Source organism: Podarcis erhardii, assembly GCF_964252035.2.
Source record: "Podarcis erhardii genome assembly, chromosome: Z".
In the NCBI taxonomy this organism is placed as follows: domain Eukaryota; kingdom Metazoa; phylum Chordata; class Lepidosauria; order Squamata; family Lacertidae; genus Podarcis; species Podarcis erhardii.
Window position 1 is genome coordinate 35,100,139 of NC_138504.1, and position 25,797 is coordinate 35,125,935.

General features: G+C 45.8%; 1 protein-coding gene across 5 annotated transcripts; it reads left to right on the forward strand.

Moving 5' to 3' along the window:
* Positions 1-3,313: 3,313 nt before the first annotated feature.
* ZER1 (zyg-11 related cell cycle regulator) lies at positions 3,314-24,771 on the forward strand. 5 transcript variants are annotated; one of them, XM_081847013.1, is made up of 17 exons: positions 3,321-3,709; positions 7,342-7,484; positions 8,619-8,917; positions 9,720-9,870; positions 10,383-10,813; positions 12,343-12,519; positions 13,189-13,303; positions 14,159-14,305; positions 15,973-16,146; positions 16,918-17,133; positions 17,552-17,593; positions 18,303-18,422; positions 19,692-19,807; positions 20,410-20,598; positions 20,957-21,054; positions 23,037-23,139; positions 24,341-24,771. In XM_081847013.1, exons 3-17 carry the CDS (start codon positions 8,760-8,762, stop codon positions 24,396-24,398), a joined length of 2,295 nt encoding a protein of 764 aa, XP_081703139.1. In that variant the 5' UTR covers positions 3,321-3,709; positions 7,342-7,484; positions 8,619-8,759; the 3' UTR covers positions 24,399-24,771. The 5 variants fall into 5 exon arrangements, with proteins under 5 accessions (XP_081703140.1, XP_081703139.1, XP_081703136.1 ...); XM_081847014.1 differs by lacking the exon at positions 7,342-7,484 and having other exon boundaries at positions 3,314-3,709; positions 23,040-23,139; XM_081847010.1 differs by lacking the exon at positions 7,342-7,484.
* Positions 24,772-25,797: the final 1,026 nt, after the last annotated feature.

The following is a 25,797-nucleotide window of genomic DNA, read 5'->3' on the forward strand; positions in this document are numbered from 1 at the left end:
CAAGGGGACCTAAATTAGTCCTATATAGAGTAGGCCCACTGAAACTGAGGGACTAGGAGTAGCTTAGGTCTTAGTTCCAGTGGGTCTACCCTGAGGAGGACGAGCATTAAATGCAAGCCTTTATAAATAACGAGCCACCTATACAATATGACCTAGATTAGTCCTACTGAGGGTAGAACCATTGGGTTGTAGCTATTAATTATACCATTAATATTAATATTTAGTATTAAATGTATTACACTCTTCCAAGGCAGGTTCCAACAATTTAAAATTCAGAATTAAAAACAGTTAAAATATATTACAATTATTCACTAGAACATATTGCATTCACATTACATCTACTAAGAGTAGACTTATTTAAATTAATGGACATATATAACTTTGCTCCATTAATTTCAGTGGGATCTACTTAGCTGGATGTAATTTTCCTATCTTTTTATACCTCTTAGCATCATAAAGAAAAAGAAACTAAGCAATTTATATATTTAAAAAAACAACATGTTGAGTTCAATTCAGTGGTTGTCATAATGTGGATGCACTAAAATTAATGAGCATAATTCCATTTTTTTCAGTGGTTCTACTATGAATTGGATATGTTCCTTTATTTTTAATATGCCCCTTAATATATCTCTTGTGACACCTTAAGACTTGCAGTGCAGTCCTACTAGCGTCTACTCAGAAGTAATCCCCAGTGAGTCAACAGAACTTACTCCTAGGCAAGATGTTTAGAATAGCTGATGAAGGCTTACCTGGCAGCAAGTCCCATTGAATTAAATGGACATTCTGAGCAGAAATACATAGGAATAAGCTACAACAGGTTTATTGTCACAAAGCTTTGGTGAACTAGAGAGGACACCTCATCAGATGAATGATTATTATCATGCCCTACTCTAGTTGCTCGCCAGCCCTACATACCCCCCAACGCACCTTGCCAACCTCTCACCCAAACCTCTACAGTATCTCTTCACCTGAAGGAGTGTCTTTACCTAAAGTATACCTGAAGGAGCGTCTCCCCCCCCCCCATCGTTCTGCCTGGACACTGAGGTCCAGTGCCGAGGGCCTTCTGGCAGTTCCCTCGCTGCAAGAAGTGAGGTTACAGAGAACCAGGCAGAGGGCCTTCTCGGTAATGGCGCCCACCCTGTGGAATAAAAATATGCCCTTTTCCCTTATGGGGTATCCAAGAGCCCATATAGAGTCCTTACATAGGTTCCCTATTGGTAGGAGAGAATAACAGAGGCCAACCAGAGAATATTGAGAAGCAAAGCAGCTAGTAAGCTTGATCTTTATTGATCTGTTGCAACAGGGTGCTCCCCTCACACGCAAGAGAGGAAGAGGACCCCCAAAATTGCTGTGCAAGGGCTTATAAAGACTTTTGAAATTCCCATCCTGTAGATCAAGACCACCCCCAGAAACATTATGCATTCATCACAGAAGGGGTGTAACCTAAGACCACCCCTCAGATAAGGCGAATCTAAAACAGAACATTTGCATGTTGTTTTCTCCTGTCGCTTTGTTTATTTCCTGTCTGGCAGGTTACTTGATTGGATTTCTTGGGGAGCCTGGGCAGTCTTTTGTAATGATAAGACTCACACCCTTATTCAAACACAGATTAAGACAGGATTTGTGAAGGAAGAGACAATGGGGAGGCTTTTCCATTTTGACCATGCAGAGAAACATTTGCTCAGTTTAGGAATCAAAATGGTTCCAGGTTGGCTTTCCTGTGCTGATCTATGTACGTGTGATTGTGAACGTTGCCATATATCTAAGACCATAAAATTCCTATCACATTATCCCCCCTTTGGGGCTAGATCAGATGTCAAGGAAATAAACAAATATCTGACTTTTAGAAGACATCTGAAGGCAGCCCTGTTTAGGTAAGTGTTTAATGTTTGATGTTTTATTCTGTTTTTAATGTTCTGTTTAAAGCTGCCTAGAGTGGCTGAGGAAACCCAGCCAGATGGGCAGGGTAGAAATAATAAATTCTTCTTCTTCTTCTTCTTCTTGAGCCCCCAGCCTCTCACGGTTGCTCTGTTTTAATCCTGCTTAATTCTGTCATTTTAAAACCTGCTTTGCTCTCCTCCCTCACCATTGACTTACTGCAAATCCTGGATTGTGATGAGGTACTACACGTCTTTCAGTGATGTGTGATAATAACCTTATATTATTATGCATATAGGAAGAAACAATTTAAAAAACCCTCCTAGTTCCAGAGTTCTAGGGACTCTCCAAACTAAAATAACTATTCTATTGCAATTTGTAGAATATTTATCACCAAACTTGTATGTTGAGACAGGCCCTAAACCCAGTTTAAGAGTTAACAAAATAGGAAACTTGCTTTTATTCAAGCCCAAAGTATCCTAAGAGAGCTGTCTATGTAGCATGAAGTTTGATAGATAGGGTAGAAGAGAGACTTGTCCTGCTCACATGTGCCTTCCTTAGATGATTGTGTCCTAGAACTGTTCTTGTGAAAGATCACTGTGCTTTTATGCGTGTGTGTATTTGACATAAATTGTATTGCCAATTTAAATTGAATTGTCACAGACATTTTTTTGGTATCTCATTGCTATTTAACCCCACTGTTTACACCCCCCCCCCACGTTTGCTAAGTGTAACACTTAATGCATTTAAATAATGGACTGTACACCATGAGAGCCCATTACATTAAAAATTGGTTAAGTCTTTACAGGCCTTCAGGACTCTGTTGTTTGCTTTGCAACAGACCAACAAGCTGTTATACCCCTCTGGTTGCTGTAATACACTGACAGGGTCCCAAATATAGTAAGCCCTCTACTTATGCAGGGGTTACATTATGGGGATCGCACTTAAAACCAAAATTGTATATAGTCAGAACACATTTGGTGCAGGTGACAATAGGCTCTGTATTAGTATAAGCCCAACTGAACTACAAGGATTCTGGTGTGAAAGATGGAAGCATAAAACCTGCTATGTGGAATTGGTAACAGGCTGGATTTGGGTAAATAAACTGCAGCTGAAGCTTGACAAGTTGGTATGGGGGCTCCCTTTGGAACTGGTGTGGGGAACATTTGATCCTCCAGCTGTTGCTCCCATCAGCCTTAGCTATCATGGCCAACGGCCAGGTCGCTGTGATAAAGGGGAAATCTCCTTTAGAGGTCACATCCACACCATACATTTAACTGCACATTTAGAGCACACACTCCCATCAAGTATCATGGGAACTGTAGCGTCACCCTCGCAAAGCTAAAGTACAGCCCCTCAGCAACCTGGACAAACTACAGTTCCCATGATTCTTTGCTGGGTGAGGCGGTGGAAGCCAAAGAGCTTCAGAGGTTTATAGCGTGGATGTGCGATCCAAGTCTGCGAGGTGAAATGGGCGGGTCGGAACCCTCCGCTCGTAGCCTTATTTTCTGGGAGGGGAGGGGAGAAAGACACGTCATTCTGATTCTCTAGGAAAGGAGAGGAGACCGGCTGCCGGAAGTGACGTTGCGATTTGTTGACAGCGGCTGGTGCTGCTGCTGCTTGCGGCGGGGTGGAGAGAGCGATCGAGAGAGAGAGAATTGGGAAAGAAAGAGAGGGGACCCGGGTGGGAACTAGGGACTCCCCCCGCAGCTTTTCTTTCGCTTAATCTCTATCCAGCCCCCCCCCTCCGCCCCTTCTCTCTTATCCCTACCGGAAACGGAACCAACTCCAACCCGGACACTCTCTTTCGTCCAGGGAGCCGGGGAGCCAGGTGAGTGCGCGTGTGACTGATGGGGAAGGTGGAAGTGGTACCCTGGGAGCAATTCGTGCATTGCTGGGAGGGGCGGAGGACCCGCTGGGATCCACCCTGCTGCAACGGGGCGGGGGCGGAGATTATGGGCAGCACCACCCCACCCAAATTGCATGGGAGCTACTCGCTGCAAGGGCGCAATCGGTGGGCCCAGTGGGTGGGTTGGCGAAACCTCGAAACCCCACCACTGGAAGGATATCAAGCCCCTTGAGACCCACCTGTTGAGAGGAGGGGTGACAGCTGATCCATCTGGGATCTTCCCGTGGCAAGGGTACCAATATGTGCACATTCTTCAGAAAGCTAGTAACCCATATCTCACCACAACCTTGAAATTCCATCACTGGAAAATCTCAGCCTTGAGGCCCACTTGTTGAGAGGAGGGGTTGACAAATGATGTATTGTCCAAAATCCACCTGTGTTTTGCCTATGGCATATGTGCCAAGGCAGATATCTGTGCAGGTTCTTTTGCTGGGAATGGGGGAGACTCACAGGGAAAGTGGCGCACAGCACCTTTCAGACAGCTTTGCCTCAGGATCCACTTGGGGTGAATGAGTGGACATAGGGCAGTAGTGGGGACCTACAGCCCTCCGGGTATTGTTGGACTCCAGATCCATCAACCCCAAATGGCATGGCCAATGGTCAGGGATGATGGGAATCGAAGTCCAGATGCATCTGGAAACCAAAGGGGTTTCTACCTCTGGTGCAGGATATAGTAATGCTGCTCGTAAATTACAAGTAGCATGTAACAGCAGTATATAAGATGAATAAAAAAATATTCCTTAAAACGAGAGGAAGCCTCAGGAATCCACTTGCCCCATAGGAAAATGTGGTGTCTACCCACTATAATCTGGTGCTGTGGGCTCTGTGTCAGCTGAGATGCCTCAAAATATAATGCATAGAAAGGACTCCCCTTGTAAATCCATTTCCCCAATACTCCCTCCTGCAGATAATGATACTTATTGATCAATTGCAGAAAATAGACTGTTTTAGTTTTAAAAAGTTGTATTGGAAGGCACTATGTGTATGCAGAATGGCAGGAATGTTGAGGGTGGAAAAAGAAAATGCAGAGGATGGTGTGGAGTGCCTGATGGCTGCTGAATGGTTATAAAATGTCCCAATGCCCCAAATGCCCACTTGGAATTGAGGAGGACAAAAAAAAGTAGATGTTAGTGGAGGATCAAACAGTTACCTTTGCCCAGAGCAACTCTTTGGGACTTAAATTGCTGTTTTTGAATGTCATACATTTAGTATTGCATTTCTGTTCCTGCCTTTTCTACATGGAGTTCTCCTTTTCTCGTCACAACAACCCTGTGAGGTTGGTTGGGCTAAGAGATTTGTGATAGAGCCCAGGTCACCCAGTGAACTTCATGACAGTGTGTGGGGATTCAAACCTGACATTCTAATCACTACCCTGATTCTGTGTATGCTTGATCTGCAGAAAATAGCACCATGAGGCTCTTCACAGCCTGGAGATAAACCTTATGCCACCTGCTAATTTGCTGCAGATGAATGGCTGATAAACGTCAGTTACAGACAATACTTGTAAAGTTGGCAACTCTACGTGTTGTTAAACAGAGTGTTCAACAATGCTTGTGTATGAAACTGACGTACCATCCCATTTAAATCAATTACGATGGTACATACAGATCTCAAGTTAATGTGGAATAAAGGCTTGAAGAATACTAGTACATCAGATTTAAATCTGATGTTGCAGGGTCAGTCTCATTCTTTTCCTCCTGTATCTGATATCTACATCATTTGGAAGGAACACACATAGATTTGAGTGGAAAACTGACTTCTAATGCACATGCACTAGGTATCATATTCTGAAATAACTTCAGACTTTCATGCAAAGGGAAGGTGAAGAGGCAGGTTGCCTTTGATTTGTTCCAAGTTTTTTGTTTGTGGGGGATCCATGGGAACATCAGCAGGAAGGTCAAAGCACTTTCCTCTTCAAAACTGTAGGCTCTGCTGGAATCTAATGGTCTGGTTTAGTCCACTCTGGATGTTGGTCTGTGTTGCTGTCTTCTTCCACCACACCTCCCTTCTTGACTGCAACTGCAGCATTGGCTGCAGCGATGACTTATGATCATGCAATTCTGTTGCCCTGGCTAGGAAGGTTACACAGCTTATAAAAGAGTGCTAGATTGTCAGAAGGCTATAAAAGGGATTTACTCAGGTGCACAGTTTACTTGAGGTTGGCACAGCCTGCCCTGAGAAGCAGGAGTAGCACTAGACTTCAAGTCTTTGGGCAAGTAGTAGAGTTGCAACCTTTAATCAGTTACAAGGCCATAAGAAGAGAAGTGCTGGATCAGGCCAGTGATTCACCTGGTCCAGCATCCTGTTCTCACAGTGGTCAATCAGATGCTGCAATGGGAAGCTCACAATCAGGACCTGAGCACAGGAGCTCTCTGCCCACCTGCAATTGCCAGCAAGTGAGATATTTCCAACAGTGGAGGTCAAACATAGGTTTTAACTGAGTGGTGGCTAGTAGCCATAATAACTATTTTCCTTAACTAAAAAGGCACACACAGTTAATTAAGCTGTGCATTTTTAGGAAGGTTACTTATTTTTAAAGTAAGTATTTAGTGCCTGCCATCTTTTTATATCTTGGAAGAGAATCCAGTGTGCTATGGGGTGCAGTTCAGTGTTTTGCTTCCTGCACCTTGGGATCAGATTACCTAAGAAATTGCCTCATATCCTTGCTGGTCAACTTTGTTGCTCAGGTGGGACATTGCTGAGAGTACTGCATGCCCCAGAGGTGTGCTATGTATGCAGTAAAAGCTAGGTTTTTAATGTTGCAGCTCCAGCCACCTGAAATTAGACAAGAGCTTAATGTCTTGATATTTAGGCGCTGGATGAAAATGGTTTTGTTTTTTTAAAAGTTTTTATTAAAGATTTTCTTGGGTTAGAAAAGTATTGCATTGTGTCTTTTTTCAGGTTGCAAAGTCTTTTCTATGGATAAGTTACATTTGATGTGAGCCATTAATGTTGTATACAATATAAGGTTGGGGGAGAAGAGAGGTGGGGAGAGAGATTGAGGGGATGGGTGGTAGTAAACTTACATTCTTTTACTTAGTGTATGTGTGAGGTTTTTGTGTCATCGTCACTTGGGTAGATTCTCTTTCTTTTCATTTATTAGTTTTCATTGGCAGTGAGAAAGTTTTTGGGGGGGAGCCCAGGGCATGGTTGGTTACCTTCAGTTGACTGCAGATTTCTTTGCGGTGGGGTTGTTGAGTTAAGTTAAGCATATTGATTTGTGTGCTAACGGTGGGTTCTTGTTGTCTTGTTGGACTGTGTGTGTAATAAAGGGCAGCCACTCTGGGGCGAATGCGTCCTCTTTTATTTGTCCCCTTTTCAGTTTCAGTATGTTGGTTAGCTTTTCTAGGAAGGCTGTTTCCCATACAATTTGGTACCAGTGGTCCATGTTCACTCGTGACAGGTCTCTCCAGTGTCTGGCTACGATGCTTCTGGATGCTGAGAGTAGGTGGGTTATAAGCTCTGAATAATGTGTGTGCTATTGTCTTGGAAAATATTCAATAGGACCAGTTCTGGGGTGGCTTCTGTTTAGTTACTTTGCATATTTCTTGTAGGACAAGGGGGGTTGGATTTTGGGGCAATCCCATAAAATGTGGACCTCACAGCTACCAGGAATAGCGTTGAACTTACCCTTTTCTTGAATCTTCTTGAACTTATTTAAAAAACAAGAAAAAATGAAAAACTAAGTCAAGAATTTGTAAGAACCTAGTAAAATCTGATATTGCAAGTTCACTTTAGTTTAGGTAGTTTGTAAGTTTTCATGGCACTTTGTAAGTAATTGTCTCTTTCTCACATATTTGATAAATGGTGTAAAAGTTTGTAATGTTGTGCATATTTTTTCTTTTATTAACACTGCTTTTTAATGCATTCTTTCTTTCTTTCTTTCTTTCTTTCTTTCTTTCTTTCTCTCTCTCTCTCTCTCTCTCTCTCTCTCTCTCTCTCTGGGCTACTAAGGTAGTCACTTGCACATTATTGAAAAAGACAGATGTGGGGACACATTTGCAGAAAATGTGCATATGCTGATCTATACATGTATATGCAAATTTAGATATAATGACTATAATTTGAATAGAAAGAAAGGTAAAGCTCACCTCAGTGGGGTATTGGGAAGACTGTGACCAGCTGAGCAGCAGCCTGCTTGCTTACTCTACTGCCCAGCTGTTTTCTGCTGATGCTCCTCTGCTTCCTGGGATTCTTCCCCTTTAAGCCAAAATTGGACTTCAGGCAGCTCTTCAAAATAAGAGCCTTCCAATAGAGGCCTCTTCTCTGTAAAGCAGGATACACTGCCTCTTCATCAAACTATCTCTCAGGTTGTGAGATTAAAATTGAGGGGGAACAATGTATGCTAGCCTATGTTCCTTGGGGAGCAGCGGAAGAACAATGTAATAAAATAAAGTTGTGTGTGTGTGTGTGTAATTTTAATGTTGCTTGAATGGACTGGAGGCTCCTTCCCCAACCTGCTGCATTCCAGACTTTGCTGGACTACAGTTCCCGTTAGCCATAGTCGAGGAGTAGGGGGGGTTGTAGTTCAAGGCATCTGGAGCACACCATGTTGTCTACCCCTCCTTTGTGTCCCTTAAAATACCTCATAAAGTCCCCTTTACCCCCCACCCCCGTTTCATTAGACATTTAGTCAAGGTTGAGTTTTGGTATCCAAGACTACCACACACCCATCCCTGTTTGGTCTGCCTTCAGGCCACTGAAACTGAATCTTTGTTTGGCTTGAGGGTGGGAAAATATTGCAAGGACTTCTGTGCTTTGTGGTGGAAAATGTCCCACCCCACTCTCTGATTTATCTTCTTCTCTCCACCCCACCGCCATCGGCCTGCAGCATTCCCGCAAAGTCCAGTGGGGAATATCCCTAAAACAAAGGAACAGGAACTCCAGGTGGGGACGAAGAAGCACTTTTTTTGCCCCACATTTGCCCCTTCTCCCTCACTCTCCCTGGTCTTCCCCTGTTCACTGCCACAAGATGGCTTCCGACAGCCCAGACCCTCTGATGACCCTCTGCACAGATTATTGTCTTTACAACTTGGAGGGGACTCTTTGCTACTTGCTGGACAACGAGACACTCCGTCTCCACCCAGACATCTTCCTGCCGAGTGAGATTTGTGACAGACTTGTCAATGAGTAAGTTTGTTTATTTATTTATTGTATTTGGGAGCACCTTGTCTTCACTATCCTAGCCTGGTCACTTCAGTCCCTGGCAGAGAGATGCTTCTAAAAGAACCTGCCTTACACAGAGTCAGACCCTTGCTCCATCTAGCTCTGCCTTGTATGGCTGGAAATGGCTCTCTGGAGTGTCAGGCAGGAGTCTTTTTCACTTGAGATGCTGGAGGTTGAACCTGGAATCTTGTGCATGCAAAGCATATGCTCTGCTGCTGAATTTCTTACTAGTTCTGCTCATTCCTGAGGTTCATGGTAAAGTCTTGAGCACGGTGGCACATGCTTCAGAAAACAGACTTGAGTCACAGCTGTGCTGCACATTACTTCCCTCAAAGAATCCTGGGAACTGTAGTTTGTTAAAGGTAGTGGGAATATAACTCTGAGTTTACGGCCTACAAAGCTACAATTTCTAACACCATGAACAAATTACAATTCCCATGATTATTGGTTGAAGCTGTGTGCCTTAAATGTATGGTCTAGATGTGACCACTGTATTTAAATTTCTTAAGTGCCCTAATATATAAGGCTTACACATGAGTAGCAATGTATCCTTTTTTGTATTTAATCTTCATGACTTACCCTGTGAGGTAGTGTAGGTGGAAAAATTCTATTAGTTCAGGAAGGAGCCATGAAGGGCTTCAGGGCTAAGCAAAGATTTGGATCCTTATTTCTGGCGGCCAAACCCAAGCCCCTCTGTCTGCTGATGTTTGATTAACAAAAAATGCTTAGATCGTTTCCCCACCTTGATCTCTGTCTCTAAACATAGGTATGTGGAGCTGGTAAACGCCGACACTATCTTTGAGCACAATGAGAACTTCTTCACGCTCTTCTCAGATCCACGGAGCACCAGGCTGGCAAGAATCCATTTGCGGGAGGATATTGTGCAAGATCAGGACCTGGAAGCCATCCGAAAACAGGTAGGAACAGAAGAAGCCAATTTGTAGCATTGAACCATTGGTCCCTTGAACTCAGCATTGTCTACACTGACTGGCAGTGAATCTTGCTGGTTCAGGCAGGGGTCTCTCCCAGTCCCACCTGGAGAGGCCATGGGGGATTGGACCTAGGACCTTCTGCATGCTAAGCAGATGCTCTGCTGCTGAGCTGTATGCCCTTTCCCTAAAAAATAAAATCACATTCTAGTCCTCATGATTCTGAATAAAGAGCTGAATTAAATAGGAATAGAAGTCTTTTCCCCAGCCCTACCTAGAGATGCAATGGTGGATTGAACCTAGGACCTTCTGCATGCAAAATAGTTGTTTTATCACTGAGCAACAGACATTCCCTCTGTTTGGCATCTTCCACAGATGGCACCACTCTCCAGGGCACAAGATCGTTCCCAAACCTAATCTTTCATAGGGACATGAGAAGCTGCCTGAAACAAAGTCAGCCGAACTTTTCTAACTTTTCACTCTACCTTTCCGTCCCTTAGGACCTGGTCGAATTATTCTTGACAAACTGCGAGAAACTGACAGCCAAGAGCCTCCAGACCCTGGGCAGCTTCAGCCCCACCCTTGTCTCCCTCAGCCTCTTCGGCTGCACCAACATTTTCTATGAGGAGGAGAATCCAGGGGGCTGCGAGGACGACTTAAACCCAACCCGCCAGGTCTTGGTCAAGGACTTCACATTTGAGGGCTTCCACCGCCTGCGGTTCCTCAACTTGGGCCAGATGACCAAAGGGGTGAATGTGGAGAGCCTGCTCCGACCTCTGGCTTCACTGACTGCACTGGACCTCTCTGGGATCCAGCTCAACGACATCTTTTTCCTCACCCAATGGAAGGACAGCTTGGCTTCCCTGGTGCTTTATAACATGGACCTCTGTGAGGAGCATGTTCAGGCCATCGCCCAACTGCGCAAGCTCAGGTCAGCTGGTGGTGCTGTTGACCCGCTTGTTTTTGCAGCCACTTTACCCCGCCTTTACTAGCCTGGCTGGACTAGCACCCCCATCAGTCCTCAGCCTGCATGTTTTTTTACTATAACTGCCACCAACCCCCAGCCTGCATGGATGGTTGTTGTAGTCTGAAACACCTGGGGAGCACTGAGTTAGCAAAGGCTGGGTTGACCTGATTGTTAACTTCTCCATCCAGGATAGAGCCAACTTGTGGAACTCGTTGCCACAAGATAATGCCTTTCTAATTGATTTAATTTCTACCCCAAGTATGTGACTGTTTTTGCAGGCATTTAGCTCGAGCTCCTCCACCCTGCTATCCTCCAGGTGCTTTGGACTGCAACTCCCATGAGCCCCCAGGCAGCATGTGCTTAAATGCTTTCCTTGCTGTAAGCCAAAGCTCAAGGTCATCCCTAGAATAGAGCCATTGAAACCAACAGCACTTCTCTGAGTACAACTTATTTGACTTTTATACTATAAAACCCATGAAAACCCAATATTTACTCACAGTAAGAACCTTATAAAAATAACCGTAGCAGAACTGCAGAAGAAAGGAGCTAAAATAGATATATTTAGGTGCCAGGCGAAAACCTTCCTCTTCAACCAGGCCTTTGGCTGATTAACATCCGATACCCTTTCAGATGTGCTATGGGAGGGGGGATTATTGGTTTGTTTTTGTTCTTATTTTTATCACGTAGTTTGTGTTTTTATACTGTATTTTTATGTTGTGAACTGCCCTGAGATCTATAGATGAAGGGCGATATATAAACTAACTACAGTAAATAAATAAATATCATTTTCCAATATATGTGGCAATGGAAGGGGTTGGGCACACTCTGCAATTTGCATAGCTGCCAAGAAGCAGCCATTGCAAGTGTAGTGTGAGGGACAGCAAGCCAGGTCATGCAAACTGTTTAATGGAGGGGGAAGGCATTGGGGGGGGGGGATGTTGGTCAGGTATGGAGGAATGGCAAAGAGTAAGAGGGGTTGGTGAGCAGGAGCCACAGCCCCTAGTAATAAATATTATCATAAGAACATAAGAAGAGCCCTGCTGGATCAAGCCTCTGGTCCGTCTAGTTCAGCATCCAGCTGCATGTCTCTGGGAAGCGCACAAGCAGGACCTGAGCACAACACAACTGCTCCCACTTGTGATTCCCAGCAACTGGTATTCAGAAGCATTTCTGCTTCCCAGCCGTGGGAGCGGAGGATAACCATTGTGGCTGGTAGCCATTGATAGCCTTGTCTTCCTCCATGAATCAGTCTAATCCTCTTTGAAAGCCAGCCAAGTTAGTGGCCATCATTTCTTCCTGTGGGAAAGAGTTCTATAGCTGAACCATGCATCGCCCTGAACATTCAGTTTCATTAGATTTCCCCCCCCACACACCCCAAGTTCAAGTGTTACGGGAGAGGGAGAATGACTCCTTTCTAGCCTCTTTCTCCTTGCCATGCATAGTTTTACACACTTCTATCTTGCCGTCATGCCTCTGTTCTTCCTTGTTCCCAGGCACTTGGACATCTCCCGGGACCGCCTCTCCAGTTATTACAAATTCAAATTGACCCAGAGGGTGCTGAACCTCTTTGTGGAGAACCTGGTCAACCTCACCTCTCTGGATATCTCTGGCCACATCATGTTAGAGAATTGCTCCTCTTCTAGTGAGGATGAGAAAGTGGGCCAGACAAGGTGAGTCAGACGGGAGCCATATTGGTGGCTTCAAACAGGGGTAGGGGAACCTGGGGCCCTCCCAGGTCTTACTAGACTCCCAACAGCTCACATCAGCCTCCAGCAGCTAGTATGGGAAATAGGTCAGGGATGATGGGAGCTGCAGTCCATCAATGGTTGGAAGGCCACAGGTTTGCCATCCCTGATTTAAGAAGGAGCATTCCATACTGTGTGCAAGAAATGGAGGAATGCCACTATTTAGAAGACACATTCCTCATGAGGGAACCTCAGAAGTGGAGAACCAGTGGGTGTTCACATATTGTACTCCAACTCCCATCAGCCCCAGCCATCATGGTCATTGGCCAGGATTTATGGGAGTTGGAGTCCCACCATGTTTGGAGGGTAACAGGGTGCCCATCCCTCCTGAAGACAACTAAATGGGCACTGGCCTGACTCTGGTTGATGTGCACAGAAGACTGGAATGAGCCACAACTCAATCCACACGTTCTTCTTTTTTGAGTGCTGAGGGTCCCAGGCTCAACCCTGAGCATCTCCCAGTTAAAAGGTTCTTGGGGGAGCTGAAGGTGGAACCTTGGAGAGCTGCTGCCAGTCAGAGTCATACTAGCCAGACTGACCAGCGGCCTGCTTCTCTTGGGTGAGATTTTTAATGTCTTTCCTATTTTCCCCCAGCATCAGCCCTGAAATGAGCAGCATCACCCCTTTCAGGAACCTGAAGCAGCCTCTCCAGTTCCTGGGCCTTTTCGAGACCTCCCTTTGCCATCTCTCACACATCCCAGCCTACAAGGTAAAGCAAGAATAGACGGCAAAAAGTATACATAATAACTGTATCTGTTACTGAGGCATCTTTTTAGCTGAGGGGAAAATATTTTTAATCGTTTGGCGGAATAATGCAGCTCATGGATGCATATAAGGTCTGCTTGAGGAATATGATCTTCATGGATTCTGAAAGGGACTGATCTGATTTGTGCCGATGGGTCAGAAAACATAGCTCTCAATCAGATTTCACACTCACACATAGGCTACACTGGGAGATCATTATATTATTCACGTAGCACCATCCATAATTTGGTAACATAAGCAAATTACTGACCCCACAATCTAATCTGCTCCCAGCAGTGATTTCAGTGATCTTAAGTAGAAAATACCTAAAAGCTTGTCTCACCCTTTATATACTCAATTGAACACTGCACTCTGCAGGTGAGGGCATCCTGCAGATACTGTCTTCTCAGGAGATCCATTAGCCACAATGCAGGAATTGGGCCTTCAATATAGCAGCACCTGCACTTTGGAATTCTGTCCCATTAAAATGTTAGACAGGTGCATTTTTTATTGCCTTTTCAGCGCCTGCTGAAGACCTTCCTATTCCAACAAGCACTTTAAGTTGAGATCTTTCTGTCAGTCTGCATCTGCACTGAAGTTGTTTTTAAAGATGTTTTAAACATGTTAAAGCTGTTTTATTGCTTGTTGTTTGCAGCTCTGGACCCCTTTGGGATCCAAAATATATAAACAAAATAAGTGAAACATGTTCTTGGGGATTTGAAGCCAAGTCTTCCCCATCCCAAAAACCAGTGCTCTACCCACTGCCCCATACTTCACACCTCCTGTGCCGCCTCTGAACTGTCCCCATTCTCCATGCCAGGTTACTGGGGGCAAGAGTGAAGAGCAAGTGCTCAACGCCATTGAGGCATATACCGAGCATCGTCCTGAGATCACGTCTCGAGCCATCAACAACCTTTTTGACATCACTCGTATTGAGCACTGCAACCAACACCTGAGAGCCCTCAAGGTGAGCAAGTTGTAGTCTTTTATTCTGAACCATGAGGACTAGGAGACTGAGAGGAGTTACAATAGCCATCTTCAGATAGCTAAAAGGTGTCACATGGAATATGGAGCAAGCTGGTTTTCTCCTGCTCCAGAGGGTAGGATCCAAACCAATGGATTCAAGTTACAAGAAAGAAGATTCCAACTAAACAAAAGGAGCAACTTTCTGACAGTGAGAGCCATTTAATAGTGGAATGGACTCCCTCGGAAGGTGTGGGAACTCCCCTTCCTTGGAGGTTTTTAAGCAGAGTTTGGATGGCTGTCTGTCATGGATGCTTTATTTGATATTCCTGCATTGCAATTGCAATTGCAATTGCAATTCTATGATTCTTATATTTTCTTTTTTGAGAAAGGGACATAGCTCGGTAGTACAGCATCTGCTTTGCATGCAGAAGGCTCCATGTTCAATCCCCAATGGAATATCCAAGTAGTGCTGGGGGTGGGGGTGGGAATGCTCTATCCGAAAGCCTGGAGAGCTGCTGTCAGTCAGCACACTGGGACTAATGGTATGATCTCGTATAAGGCAGCTTCCTATGTTTTAAGAGAAGGGCGATACCTCAGTGATAGAGTATCTCCCTTGCATGCAGAAGGTCCCAAGTTCAATCCTCAACAGCAGCTCCAGGTAAGATTTGGAAATAAACCTCACTGTAAAAATCCTGTAGAGCTGCTGCTGGTCAGTGAAGACAGCACTGAGATTGACTGATTGGTATAAGACAGCTTCCAATGTTCTATTTAATTCAGCCCTGTATTCAGGGCTGGACTAGAACCCAGGAGGACTAGAACCTTACTTTACTTAAAAGGAAAGGTAGATCATCTGCTTTGCATGCAAATGGTCCTGGGTTCAGACCCCCGACTGAAAGCAGCAACAACAGCGGATACCTATTATATTCACTGGATTGGTTTCCATTCCGATTATGGGATGAACAGCCAAATGCCGGCAATTTCTGTTGCTGTTTTCTGAGATCCCCACTGGTAGCAGCAACAGATAATCTTCAAAGCTTATACAAAGAGTACTTGCACCTCAGTGGAAAACAGCCCCAAATCAAACACTGGACCACTCACTGTGGAGCAGAGCTATAATGGAGAACATTGTGCATAATTTGAGATTCAAAAAGGATTGGACCCTCCAGGTGCTTTCTGTCTGATCTAGCATTCCTTGACGACATAGACAATGGAACCATCGTTTTCAAGACAGCTCTCGTCACAAGCCGGGCAAATCTGAAACTAGACTTGATAATATTCTTTACATATACTTTGTTATCTTAAACCAAGTTCAGTTGTGCTTATTCCACATGCTTATGTTACAGTTTTGTTTTTTGTCTGTTGTTACAGCTGTTTTCTCTGTTTTATATGAATTTTTAAATGAAATATAAAAATCCTTATTTTTTAAGATCCCAGGGTGTTGTATAAGAGAGAACTTTTTCTCTGATCGGCCGGGGCTCTTACATTCTCATGGAGGAGAATCATAGACTTATAGAATTGTATTTATTTCATAAAATGTATACCCTGCTTGATTGTTGTGGTTTTTTTTTTTTAAAAAAAAACACCTCTAAAAGTGGTTTGCAAAAAAGCTAAAAATAAAATCAAGAAAAAATTGAATGACAATGGCATTTTCCTGCTCCGTTTCCACAGCTAGTTATAACAGCTCTGAAGTGCCACAAATACGATAAGAATATCCAGGTTACAGGAAGCGCCACTCTGTTCTACCTCACCAATGCAGAATACCGCTTGGAGCAGAGCATCAAGTTGCGGCGCCAGGTTGTCCAGGTGGTGTTGAGTGGCATGGAGTCTTACCAGGAAGTCACTGTAAGTGGTCACTGCCAAATTTATAATTTCACTGACATAATTGTGGGTCCTGGGTGGCCAGGTCTGCTGGGGCCCCCAAGAGTCAAGAGGCAGAGTCAGGGAGAGGGGCAGTGCGTCTTGCATCAGGAGTGGAACCTGTTGCGGTGGAGTCTAGCAGGGGAAAGCATCTGATTGGCTGCTCCTGGTGGCTCAGAGGCAGAGCTGAGAGCAAAAGTTCTCAACTTCCTTGTGAAAAAACGCACCAGGATCAAAATGGGCAACAAATTAACTTGCATCTCCACTGACTTAAAATCCCCATGCCCAGTCTTACGAACAATCCAAGCAAGCTTCAGTTAATTATTAGCTGAAGCTTCTGATTTATTGATTGATTACTGCTGGCTTTTTCAAGTGGTTCAGAGTTCTGCGCTTAACAAAGCCACCTTCTACCATGTAAGAATATCTTCCTGACCGGCAGCAGCTCTCCGGTGTCTCTGGCAGACATGGAAAGCGCCTTGGGTTGGTGGGCAGAGCATCTGCACTGCAAACAGAAGGTCCCACGTTCAGTCAGGATCACCATGTAGGAATGTGGGAATGTTCTCTGCCTGAAACCTGGAGAGCCACTGCCAGTCACTGTAGACAGTGCTGAGCTCAGTGGGGTAACGGTCTGACTCAGTGAAAGGCAGCTTCCTTCTGGAAACTGGGGAGACTGCATTGCCCAAAGCTCACCTAAAGCAGGACAGCCCTTTCTGGCTGCCTGGTCACCACTACTTCCTCCCTTCTTCCCTCCCTCAGGTGCAGCGCAACTGCTGCCTGACTCTGTGCAACTTCAGCATCCCTGAGGAGGTGGAGTTCCAGTACCGGCGGGTCAATGAGCTGCTCCTGAATATCCTAAACCCAACACGGCAGGACGAGTCGATTCAGCGCATCGCGGTGCACCTTTGTAACGCCCTGGTGTGCCAGGTGGACAACGACCACAAGGAGGCTGTGGGCAAGATGGGGTTTGTCATGGTGGGTTTTCGTGAATACAACCTTCAGGCGTCTGCTCAATGCTAACGGAGGCTGAGCTGAAATTTCTTTCCAGGGCGCTTTCTGGATTCTTTTCCCACTTAAACCATCCAGATTCCCTCATAGGCAACCTTCTGGGGCTGGCATGCCAGGGAAGCCAAAAGTGGTCAGGACCAGAGGCTGGAAGTGGGTGGGACCAGGGGATAAAAGAGGGCATGCCAAGTGAATGATGGGCAGGGTCAACAGAGACGTGGCCTGGTGAGGGAGATACAGCCTTGGCCAAGTTCTGGGGGCCACATTGGGTGGGCGGAGAGAAGAAACTGATGGACAGCATTTGGCCCCTGGGCCTGCTTTATCCAGTGACCACCCCTTGTCCTCAATTATCCTAAACATTTACATAGCTTCTTTTTCCCACCAACAGACCATGCTGAAACTGATTCAGAAGAAGCTGTTGGATAAAACGGTATGACTCAGATCTGGTTTTCTGTCCTGCCCCCCCCCCCCCCGCAAACCCCACAAGGTCACCAGAGCCAGGAACAAATAAAATCAAATAGTTTTAATGAAACTACAAAAGGCCGGTAGAGTGTGGTGAAGACCCCAGCCTGAAACCATGGAGAGCTGTTACTAGTCAGTGTAGACTGTACTGATACTGATGGACCTTAATGGTCTGAATCAAAAGAAGGCACCTTTCTATGTTCATGTGACTTACAGATCACTCTGAGGATCTCCCAGGTAGCTCCAGATTTTACCTTCTTCCCCAAAGAACAAATCTTTCAAACATACTACATTTTCATTCCTGCCCCCTTCTTCCAAGGAAATGTATTGACTTTTCTCCGGCTTTCACCATCACAGCGACTCTGCAAAGTAGGATAGGTGGGGGGGGGTAGACTGTCCCAAGATTACCCAGTGACCTTCAGGGGGCAGCATCAGAATTTTAACCCTGGTGGTGCTGATCACACACACTGCTGCTGCTTTTGAGGGGGATGCCTCACTTTTTCCAGCATTCCAAAGTGCTGCCTCCAAAACCATGCTGTCCGTTGTCCCTGCCCACCACACTCCTATTGGTGGTGAGGACACAAAGAAGGATTTCCAGCCAAACAGAAGCCAGAGGCTGAAGCCCCTTAGAGACCCCAATAGATTGAATCTTTTTTCCTTTTCCATTACTCCGGCAGTGTGATCAGGTGATGGAGTTCTCCTGGAGCGCCTTGTGGAACATCACGGACGAGACCCCAAACAATTGTGAAATGTTCCTCAACTACAGTGGCATGAAGCTCTTCTTGGAGTGCTTGAAGGTATGCAGAATTTCAAGCGCTATTAGTTACATGAACTACAGAAACAGAATAATCACATTCGAATGCCTGTCACTGGGAGTCACAAGTGTGGGGGAGTTGCTGGTGTTCTCAGGTCCTGTTTATAGGCTTCCCATTGGGGCATGAGTACAACAAAAGGCTTGGTTGCCCATATCCTCCCGAGGTGAGGGGAAGTGACATTGGCCAAGCCTGGGAGGACAACCTATTTCATGCATTAATTAACTCCTTCATGTATTAATTAGATTATTACCCTAGAATCTTTCATTTTCCCTCCCCTGTCCCTGTATGCCAATTGCTGGGAATCTCAGCAGGGGTAGGGGGAAGAGTGCTGTTGCACTCAACAACCTGCTTGTAGGATTCCATCTGATTGCCCACTGGGGGAACAGAATGCTGGACTAGATTGGCCTGTGGCCTGATCCTTCAGGACCCTTACATTCAACCTCCACTGTCAAAGGCAGTAGCTGGGAGTCATGAGTAGGATGAGTGTTGTTGTGCTCAGGTCCTGTTTGCGAGCTTCCAGGAGGTGTGATGTGCATAAACCTCTCCCACTCAAACTGAAACCTTCTCTCATGCATTCAGTAAATACATGGGGGTGGGATCACTGGAACACTCTCATGAATGGTATGCTTTGAAGCAATGTACCAGACGTGTGCACTGTGTGTGCATGGATATCTGTTGCCAAGAATGTTTTCTACCTCGGGTGGCAAAGTGTCTCACATTGGCCCCAAGTGAGAAGTGTGTTAGGGCAGAGGTGGGCAACCTGCAGGGCCCTTCACATGTTGCTGGACTCCAACTCCCATCAGCCTCCAACAAGCCTGGCCAAGAGCCAGGGATGGTGGGAGTTGGAGTCTAATCATATCTAGAAGGCCACAAGTCTCTTATCCCTGATCTAAAAAGCAGCTTGCAAGCAATGCAGAAATGCTTCTTTCTGGTTCAGATTCCCCACTGCTGATCTAAGAAGAGGCATTTCCTTCTCAGGAGATGCAACAATGTCTCTTGAAGCTTCCCCTTATGAGAAAGTGAAATGCCTCTTCTTAGATCAGGGTGGGGAACCTGTGGCCTTCCATATACTGCTAGACTCAAGCTCCCATGAGCCCCAGCCAGCAGGCATGTTGGGAGCTGTAGGCCAGGAACATGTAGTGGGGTCATAGGGTAACTTGCTGTAGGCTGGGAGGTTGGCATGATGACCATTTTAAATCCCTCTCCCTCTTCTGTTACAATCTTTGTTCCTTGCACCTGCCTTCCCTGCAGGAATTTCCCGACAAGCAAGAACTGCATCGCAACATGCTGGGCCTCCTGGGAAATGTGGCAGAGGTGGAAGAGCTCCGCCCACAACTGATGACATCCCAGTTCATCAGTGTATTCAGGTGGGTGCATCTTTTAGGGCTAAGCACCACCATCCTCTTCTGCTCTGGTAAAAGAGAATATCTGAAGGGATTGGCTGCTGGAATGGACCAAAGTGGCCCACTTAGTCCAGCCCCCTCTTCTTCAGTGGCCAGCTAGATGTCCCAACAGGAAACCCACAAGCAGAACCCAAGTGAAACGGCAGCACCTCATTCCCAGCAACTAGATTTCAGAGGCATCCTGCCTCCAGCGATGAGTGAATAAATAGAACATAAGAAGAGCCCTGCTGAATCAGACTATTGGCCATTTAGTATGGTACCCAGTCCTCACAGTGGTCAAACAGATGCACCAAGCTGGGCCCTCAGTTTGAAGGTACTCTCCCCACCAACTGGTATAGCAATGAAAAGCCATCAGTCAGGTGTGTGATTGGCCTCCCTTGCTGGGGATGTTTAGGTCTGCCCAATGAGCTGAGGCCTTTTCCCATGTCCCAACCACAGACAACTCAGATGTTGGAAGATTGCAGAGGAGAAAATCCTTTGGGAGAGGGTGGCTTTTTAGGTATCCAGGTCCCAGGGCTTTAAAGGTTGATGCAGTTCGGCTTATACGTCTATTTTATACACGACAGCAACCTGTTGGACAGTGAAGCTGACGGCATTGAAGTATCCTACAATGCCTGTGGAGTCCTCTCCCACATCATGTTTGACGGCCCGGAAGCCTGGATGATCAGTGAGCCCCGCAGGGAGGAGGTGGTTGACCGGATGTGGGCAGCTATCCAGCGGTGGGATGTCAATTCCAGGAGGAACATCAACTACAGGTAGGCAGAGACTGGGCTGGGGAATCTCAGGCCCATGGACCAAATGTGACCCTCTCAGTTCTGGCCCTCAGGACTCTCCCCAGGACACCACCCTCAGGGGTACTGCTCCACCCCCCCCCCCTTGAGTGCTTTTGCTAGGCTCAGACATATCCTTAAACTGCAATTCACTTCCCCTACCCACACATTGGCCTGGAAAACCTTGTATTTTTAATATTAGTTTTGTAATATTTTCCTTTACCATTTTTAAATGGTTATTGTTGTCATTGTTGTTTGACCTCCACAAAATACCTGCAGAATGTTGGGTTTCCCATTCTTTCTCCTGATCACTTTTTTACCCTGCTTTTTGTCATCTTTTCAGGTCTTTTGAGCCAATCCTCAGGCTCATCCCTCAAGGAATCTCTCCAGTGAGCCAGCACTGGGCTACGTGGGCCCTTTTCAACCTTGTGTCTGTCTACCGTAAGTCCCTCCTGAGAAACCTCTACTGCAGCAGCTGAGGTTTAGACTAGGTAGTTAAGAATGTTCCTCTAAGGAAATATCCGCACCAGATGTTAGAATCATAGAATTGTTAAGAGTTGGAAGGGACCACAAGGGTCATCTAGTCCAACCCCCTGCAATGCAGGAATCTTTTTGTCCAAAGTGGTGCTCGAACCCCATGACCCTGAGATTAAGAGTCTCGCACTGTATTGACTGAATTACCCCCTAGGCTTCACTTCCATGATCCCTTGCCATTGCTGGGGGGTTGCTGGGAGTTGTTTCAGCAAGCAGTAGTTAAAATTAGTCACAGTTTAGGGTATGCGAATGCATCACTGATGTATTTTCTTTGAAGCATTGCTAGCAGCCCATAGACATAATTCAGTATTTCTGTTCTCATGTTTTCCTAGACTCTTTATGTATGTGATTGCAAATTGTGCAGACCACTTGGAGAGTTTGTTATATTAAGAGGTATATGAACTATGAAAAAAGAATGAAATGAAGATTTGCGAGACTATAGATTCCCCTTCCTGCTCTAAGAAGCAGTGTTCCTTCCTGAATGAGATGGAAGGAGGAATGCCAGAAAGCCTCTATTTAGAAGAGGCATTCCGTCCCAAGAGAGGTGGTTTCTCTTAGAGTGGGGGCAGCAGGTTTTTCTTTTACCTCCCAGATGTTGCTGGACCCCCAACTCCCCTCATCTCAGAGGAAGATGGAAGTTGTGGTCCGAAAACAGCTGGAGGGTCACAGCTTCCCCAACTCTGATGTGGCATCTTACAGTGGTACCTCGCAAGACGAATGCCTCGCAAGACGAAAAACGCGCAAGACGAAAGAGTTTTCTGTTTTTTGAGTCGTTCCACAAGACAAATTTCCCTATGGGCTTGCTTCGCAAGACGAAATGTCTTGCGAGTTCTTGCGAGTTTGTTTCCTTTTTCTTTAAGCCGTTAATAGCCGCTAAGCCGTTAATAGCCGCTAAGCCGCTAATAGCCGTGCTTCGCAAGACGAAAAAACCGCAAGACGAAGAGACTCGCGGAACGGATTAATTTCGTCTTGCGAGGCACCACTGTATTTTAATCTCTGCTTACTTAATCTCTTATTTTTATCTTGTTTACTTCTTGCTCTTCAATTCCCTTCCCCTGCAAACATTCAGTTAAGAATAATGTGCTAAAAATGGGAGGACAGGGAACCTTCAATGAAAAATAATTTTTTGAACTTACAGGATAACTTCTATGGATGTATCCAAACATTTTTTAGGATCATCAAGTAGGATGGTATTTCTCTTCCTTCTACCTTATTTTTATATCCTTTCCTGGGTAGAGTTCCTCTGCCATCAATGAAGTCAAACCCAGCATCGGGAAGTGTAGACAGCCCCTCTTTTAAGAGCAAAATATGATCACTTTTCCTTTTATAATTCAGTGTAGTTGGGAGTACAGTGGTACCTCGGGTTAAGTACTTAATTCATTCCGGAGGTCCATACTTACCATATTTTTCGCCCTATAGGACGCACTATTTCCCCTCCAAAAATGAATGGGGCGAATGCACGCTTTCGCTGAAGCCTGGAGAGCGAGAGGGGTCGTTGCGCACCGACCCCTCTCGCTCTCCGGGCTTCGCGCACCTCTCCGCAAGCAGCGGGAGCCCGCGCCTGGGGGGGGGGGGAATAATTTCCCCCCCTTTATTTCCCCCCCAAAAAACTAGGTGCGCCTTATGGACGGTGCGTCCTATAGGGCAAAAAATACAGTAACCTGAAACTGTTCTTAACCTGAAGTACTGTACCACTTTAGCTAATGGGGCCCCGTGCTGCCGCCGCACCGCCGGAACCCGATTTCTGTTCTTATCCTGAAGCAAAGTTTTTAACCTGAAGCACTATTTCTAGGTTAATGGAGTGTGTAACCTGAAGCGTATGTAACCTGAAGCGTATATAACCCGAGGTACCACTGTAAACTCCCATCTTTTCCCCTCCCCATTCACAGCAGACAAATACTGCCCTCTACTGATCAAAGAAGGTGGCCTCCTTCTCCTGAGCGACATGATCAAAATGGCATCAGCCCGGCCAGAAACGAAGGAGATGGGAAGGTAAGTCCTCTGGAGAAATAGGCCCCATCTGCACTATACATTTATATTGGTATCGTACCACTTTTAAACAGTTGCTGCCTCCTCTAAATAATACCGGGCCAGTAGCTTGTTAAAGGTGCATCTTCTGTTCCCTTCAGAAGAGCTACAATTCACAGAGATCCTTGGGAAGAGAGATCCGTTACTGAACCACCTTGGAACCTGTAGCTCTTTGAAGGGGAAGAGAGGTCTCCTAACCACTCTGGGCACCCTGAACAAACTATAGCTCCCATTATTCTTTGGGGGAAGGCACAGCTGTTTAAGGTGGTATGATACTTCTTCAAGCTATAATGCAGATGCAGCCACGGAGCAGTGTGTCAATAGTGACTGACGACCGCCTCCTTCCCTACAGATCCTCCCAGCTGTTAAGATCAGCAGAGGGGGCCCTCTTGGTAGTTCCACCTCCTTCATATATTTGGGGCTGGCCTAGGAGAGGGCCTTCTCTGTGGCAGCCCCTAAGTTGCAGAGCTCCCTTGCTGCAGAGATGTGTCTGGCACTTCCACTATGCAGCTTCCGGCGGCGGATGCTGAAGGCGCATCTCTTTACCCTGGCCTTTGACACCTGAGATGTTTTGGAGACCCGCTCTATTCCTATGACTGTAATCTGTTTTTAATTATGAACTTTAAATTGTTGCAACCAGTCCTCAGACCCACTGATGAAGAACAGGTAATAAATTTAATAGTAATAACATAAGAAGAGCCCTGGGCCCATTTGGTCCAGCATCCTATTCTCACAGCAGCTGACCAAATGCTGCAGTGGGAAATCCACAAACAACACCTGAGCACAAAAGCACTGTCCCCTCCTGCCATTTCCAGCAACTGTTTTCCATAAGTATTACTGCTTCCCACTGTGGAGGCAGAGCATAGCTATTGTGACTACTAGCCATTGATGGCCTTCTCCACCTCCATGAATTTGTCCAGTCCTCTTTTTAAAGCCATCTAAGTTGGTGGCCATCACTGCTTCTTGTGGCAGTGAGTTCCACAGTTTAACTATGTGCTGTGTGAATAAGTCCCTTTTATCTGTCCAGAAACTCCCAGCACTTTGCTTCAGGGGATTTCCACAAGTTCTGTTGTTACAAGAGAGGGAGGAAAAGTTTTATAATAGTGATATCTCAGTCTGTGTTCCTTGCCATTTCCTAAATCACTGACCTCTGTTTCCTTTCCAGGAAAGTCATAGAACACTGCAATAACTTTATGGACGAGAACATGGACACGTCTAGATAGAGGCACCCCTGGCTTTCCACCACCTGCCAGCATTGCATTCGACATCTCTCCCGTTCACTGTACATAGGTTGGACTTTCTCACCAGCTTAGCAGTTGGAACGAGCCTTTATGAATACGTGTGTGTGTCCGTCTTTTGAAAAAGACCCCCAGCAAACAAAAGCGCTTCCGAGTAGCACCAGCTGTGGGGACCATTTTGCACAACAACAATCCCTTTCCTTTAAATAATGGATTTATCCCTTAACCCCTTCTACCACTACAACTTCCTCTCTTTTTTTTGGTCTTGTTTTGTTTTAAATGGTTCAGATTGGAGTTTGTGTGTATGTGTATGATTTCTGTATATATATAAAAAAAGGAAAATGAAGCAATGACCATATCCTGTGTCTGTTGGTGTTTTCTGGAGAAAGCCGAGAGAGAAAGGTTTTTCTCCCTCTTGATGCTAGAACCCATGGATATCCAATGCAGCTGAATGTTGGAAGGTTCAGGACAGATAAAAAGAATCTCAGAATCATCCTCCTTCGTGCAGTGCAGAGTCGAAGTGCTTTACATTTCTTATCCAGTAAGAGCTGTTGTGACAGTGGAATGGACTAGAGGGACTAGAGGTGGTGGGCCAAGTTTGGATTGCCATCTAATGGATGCTTTAGTTGAGATTCCTGCATTGCAGGGGTTGGACTAGATGGCCCTTTGGGGTCCCTTCCAACTCCACAATTCTTTGATTCTGTGGGGAAAGACATCCATGTTTAAAGTGGTATCATGGTGCTTTAAATGTAGAGTGTGTATGTAACCTAAATTTCACTCAGATTGGACCTTTTAAATGATTAGCAACCATGTTCATTAATTTGACCTAAGAACATAAGCAGAGCCCTGTTGGATCAGGCCTTGGCCCATCTAGTCCAGCCTCCTGTCCCAACAGTGGCCAACCAGATGCCTCTGGGAAGCCCACAACCATCCCTTCATCTCAGCAAGCAAGAGGCCTCAAGAAGGAAGTGCAACAGGGCCACTGAGAGGCATGACCTGCAGAGAGGCCTGGGAGTTAGACAGAGGCTTGGACAACTGCATTTGGTGCATGCATATACACACAGCCCATGCCTGGGGTTCTCCTCTCCTTGCTCAGGGCCCAGCTGCTCATGTGGAGGACTTTGGCCAGATTCAGCAACAGATTCATACAGGGCCAAGTGGAACCTTCTTGGTCGCTCTGTGTCACCTGGCCCTGTTGAGCTGGTTGCTACACTTCCATCCAGAGTTGCAGCGGCCAGGAACAAGCAATCTCCAGACCACATGAATTCAGCACTCTCACCTCTGGGACTTTCCTCTGAAGAAAGATGGAAAGAGAAGAGTTTCTCTCCCTTTCTCCTAACACCTGCAGGTTGTGGGCATCCACTGAAGCTGAACATTAGAACAT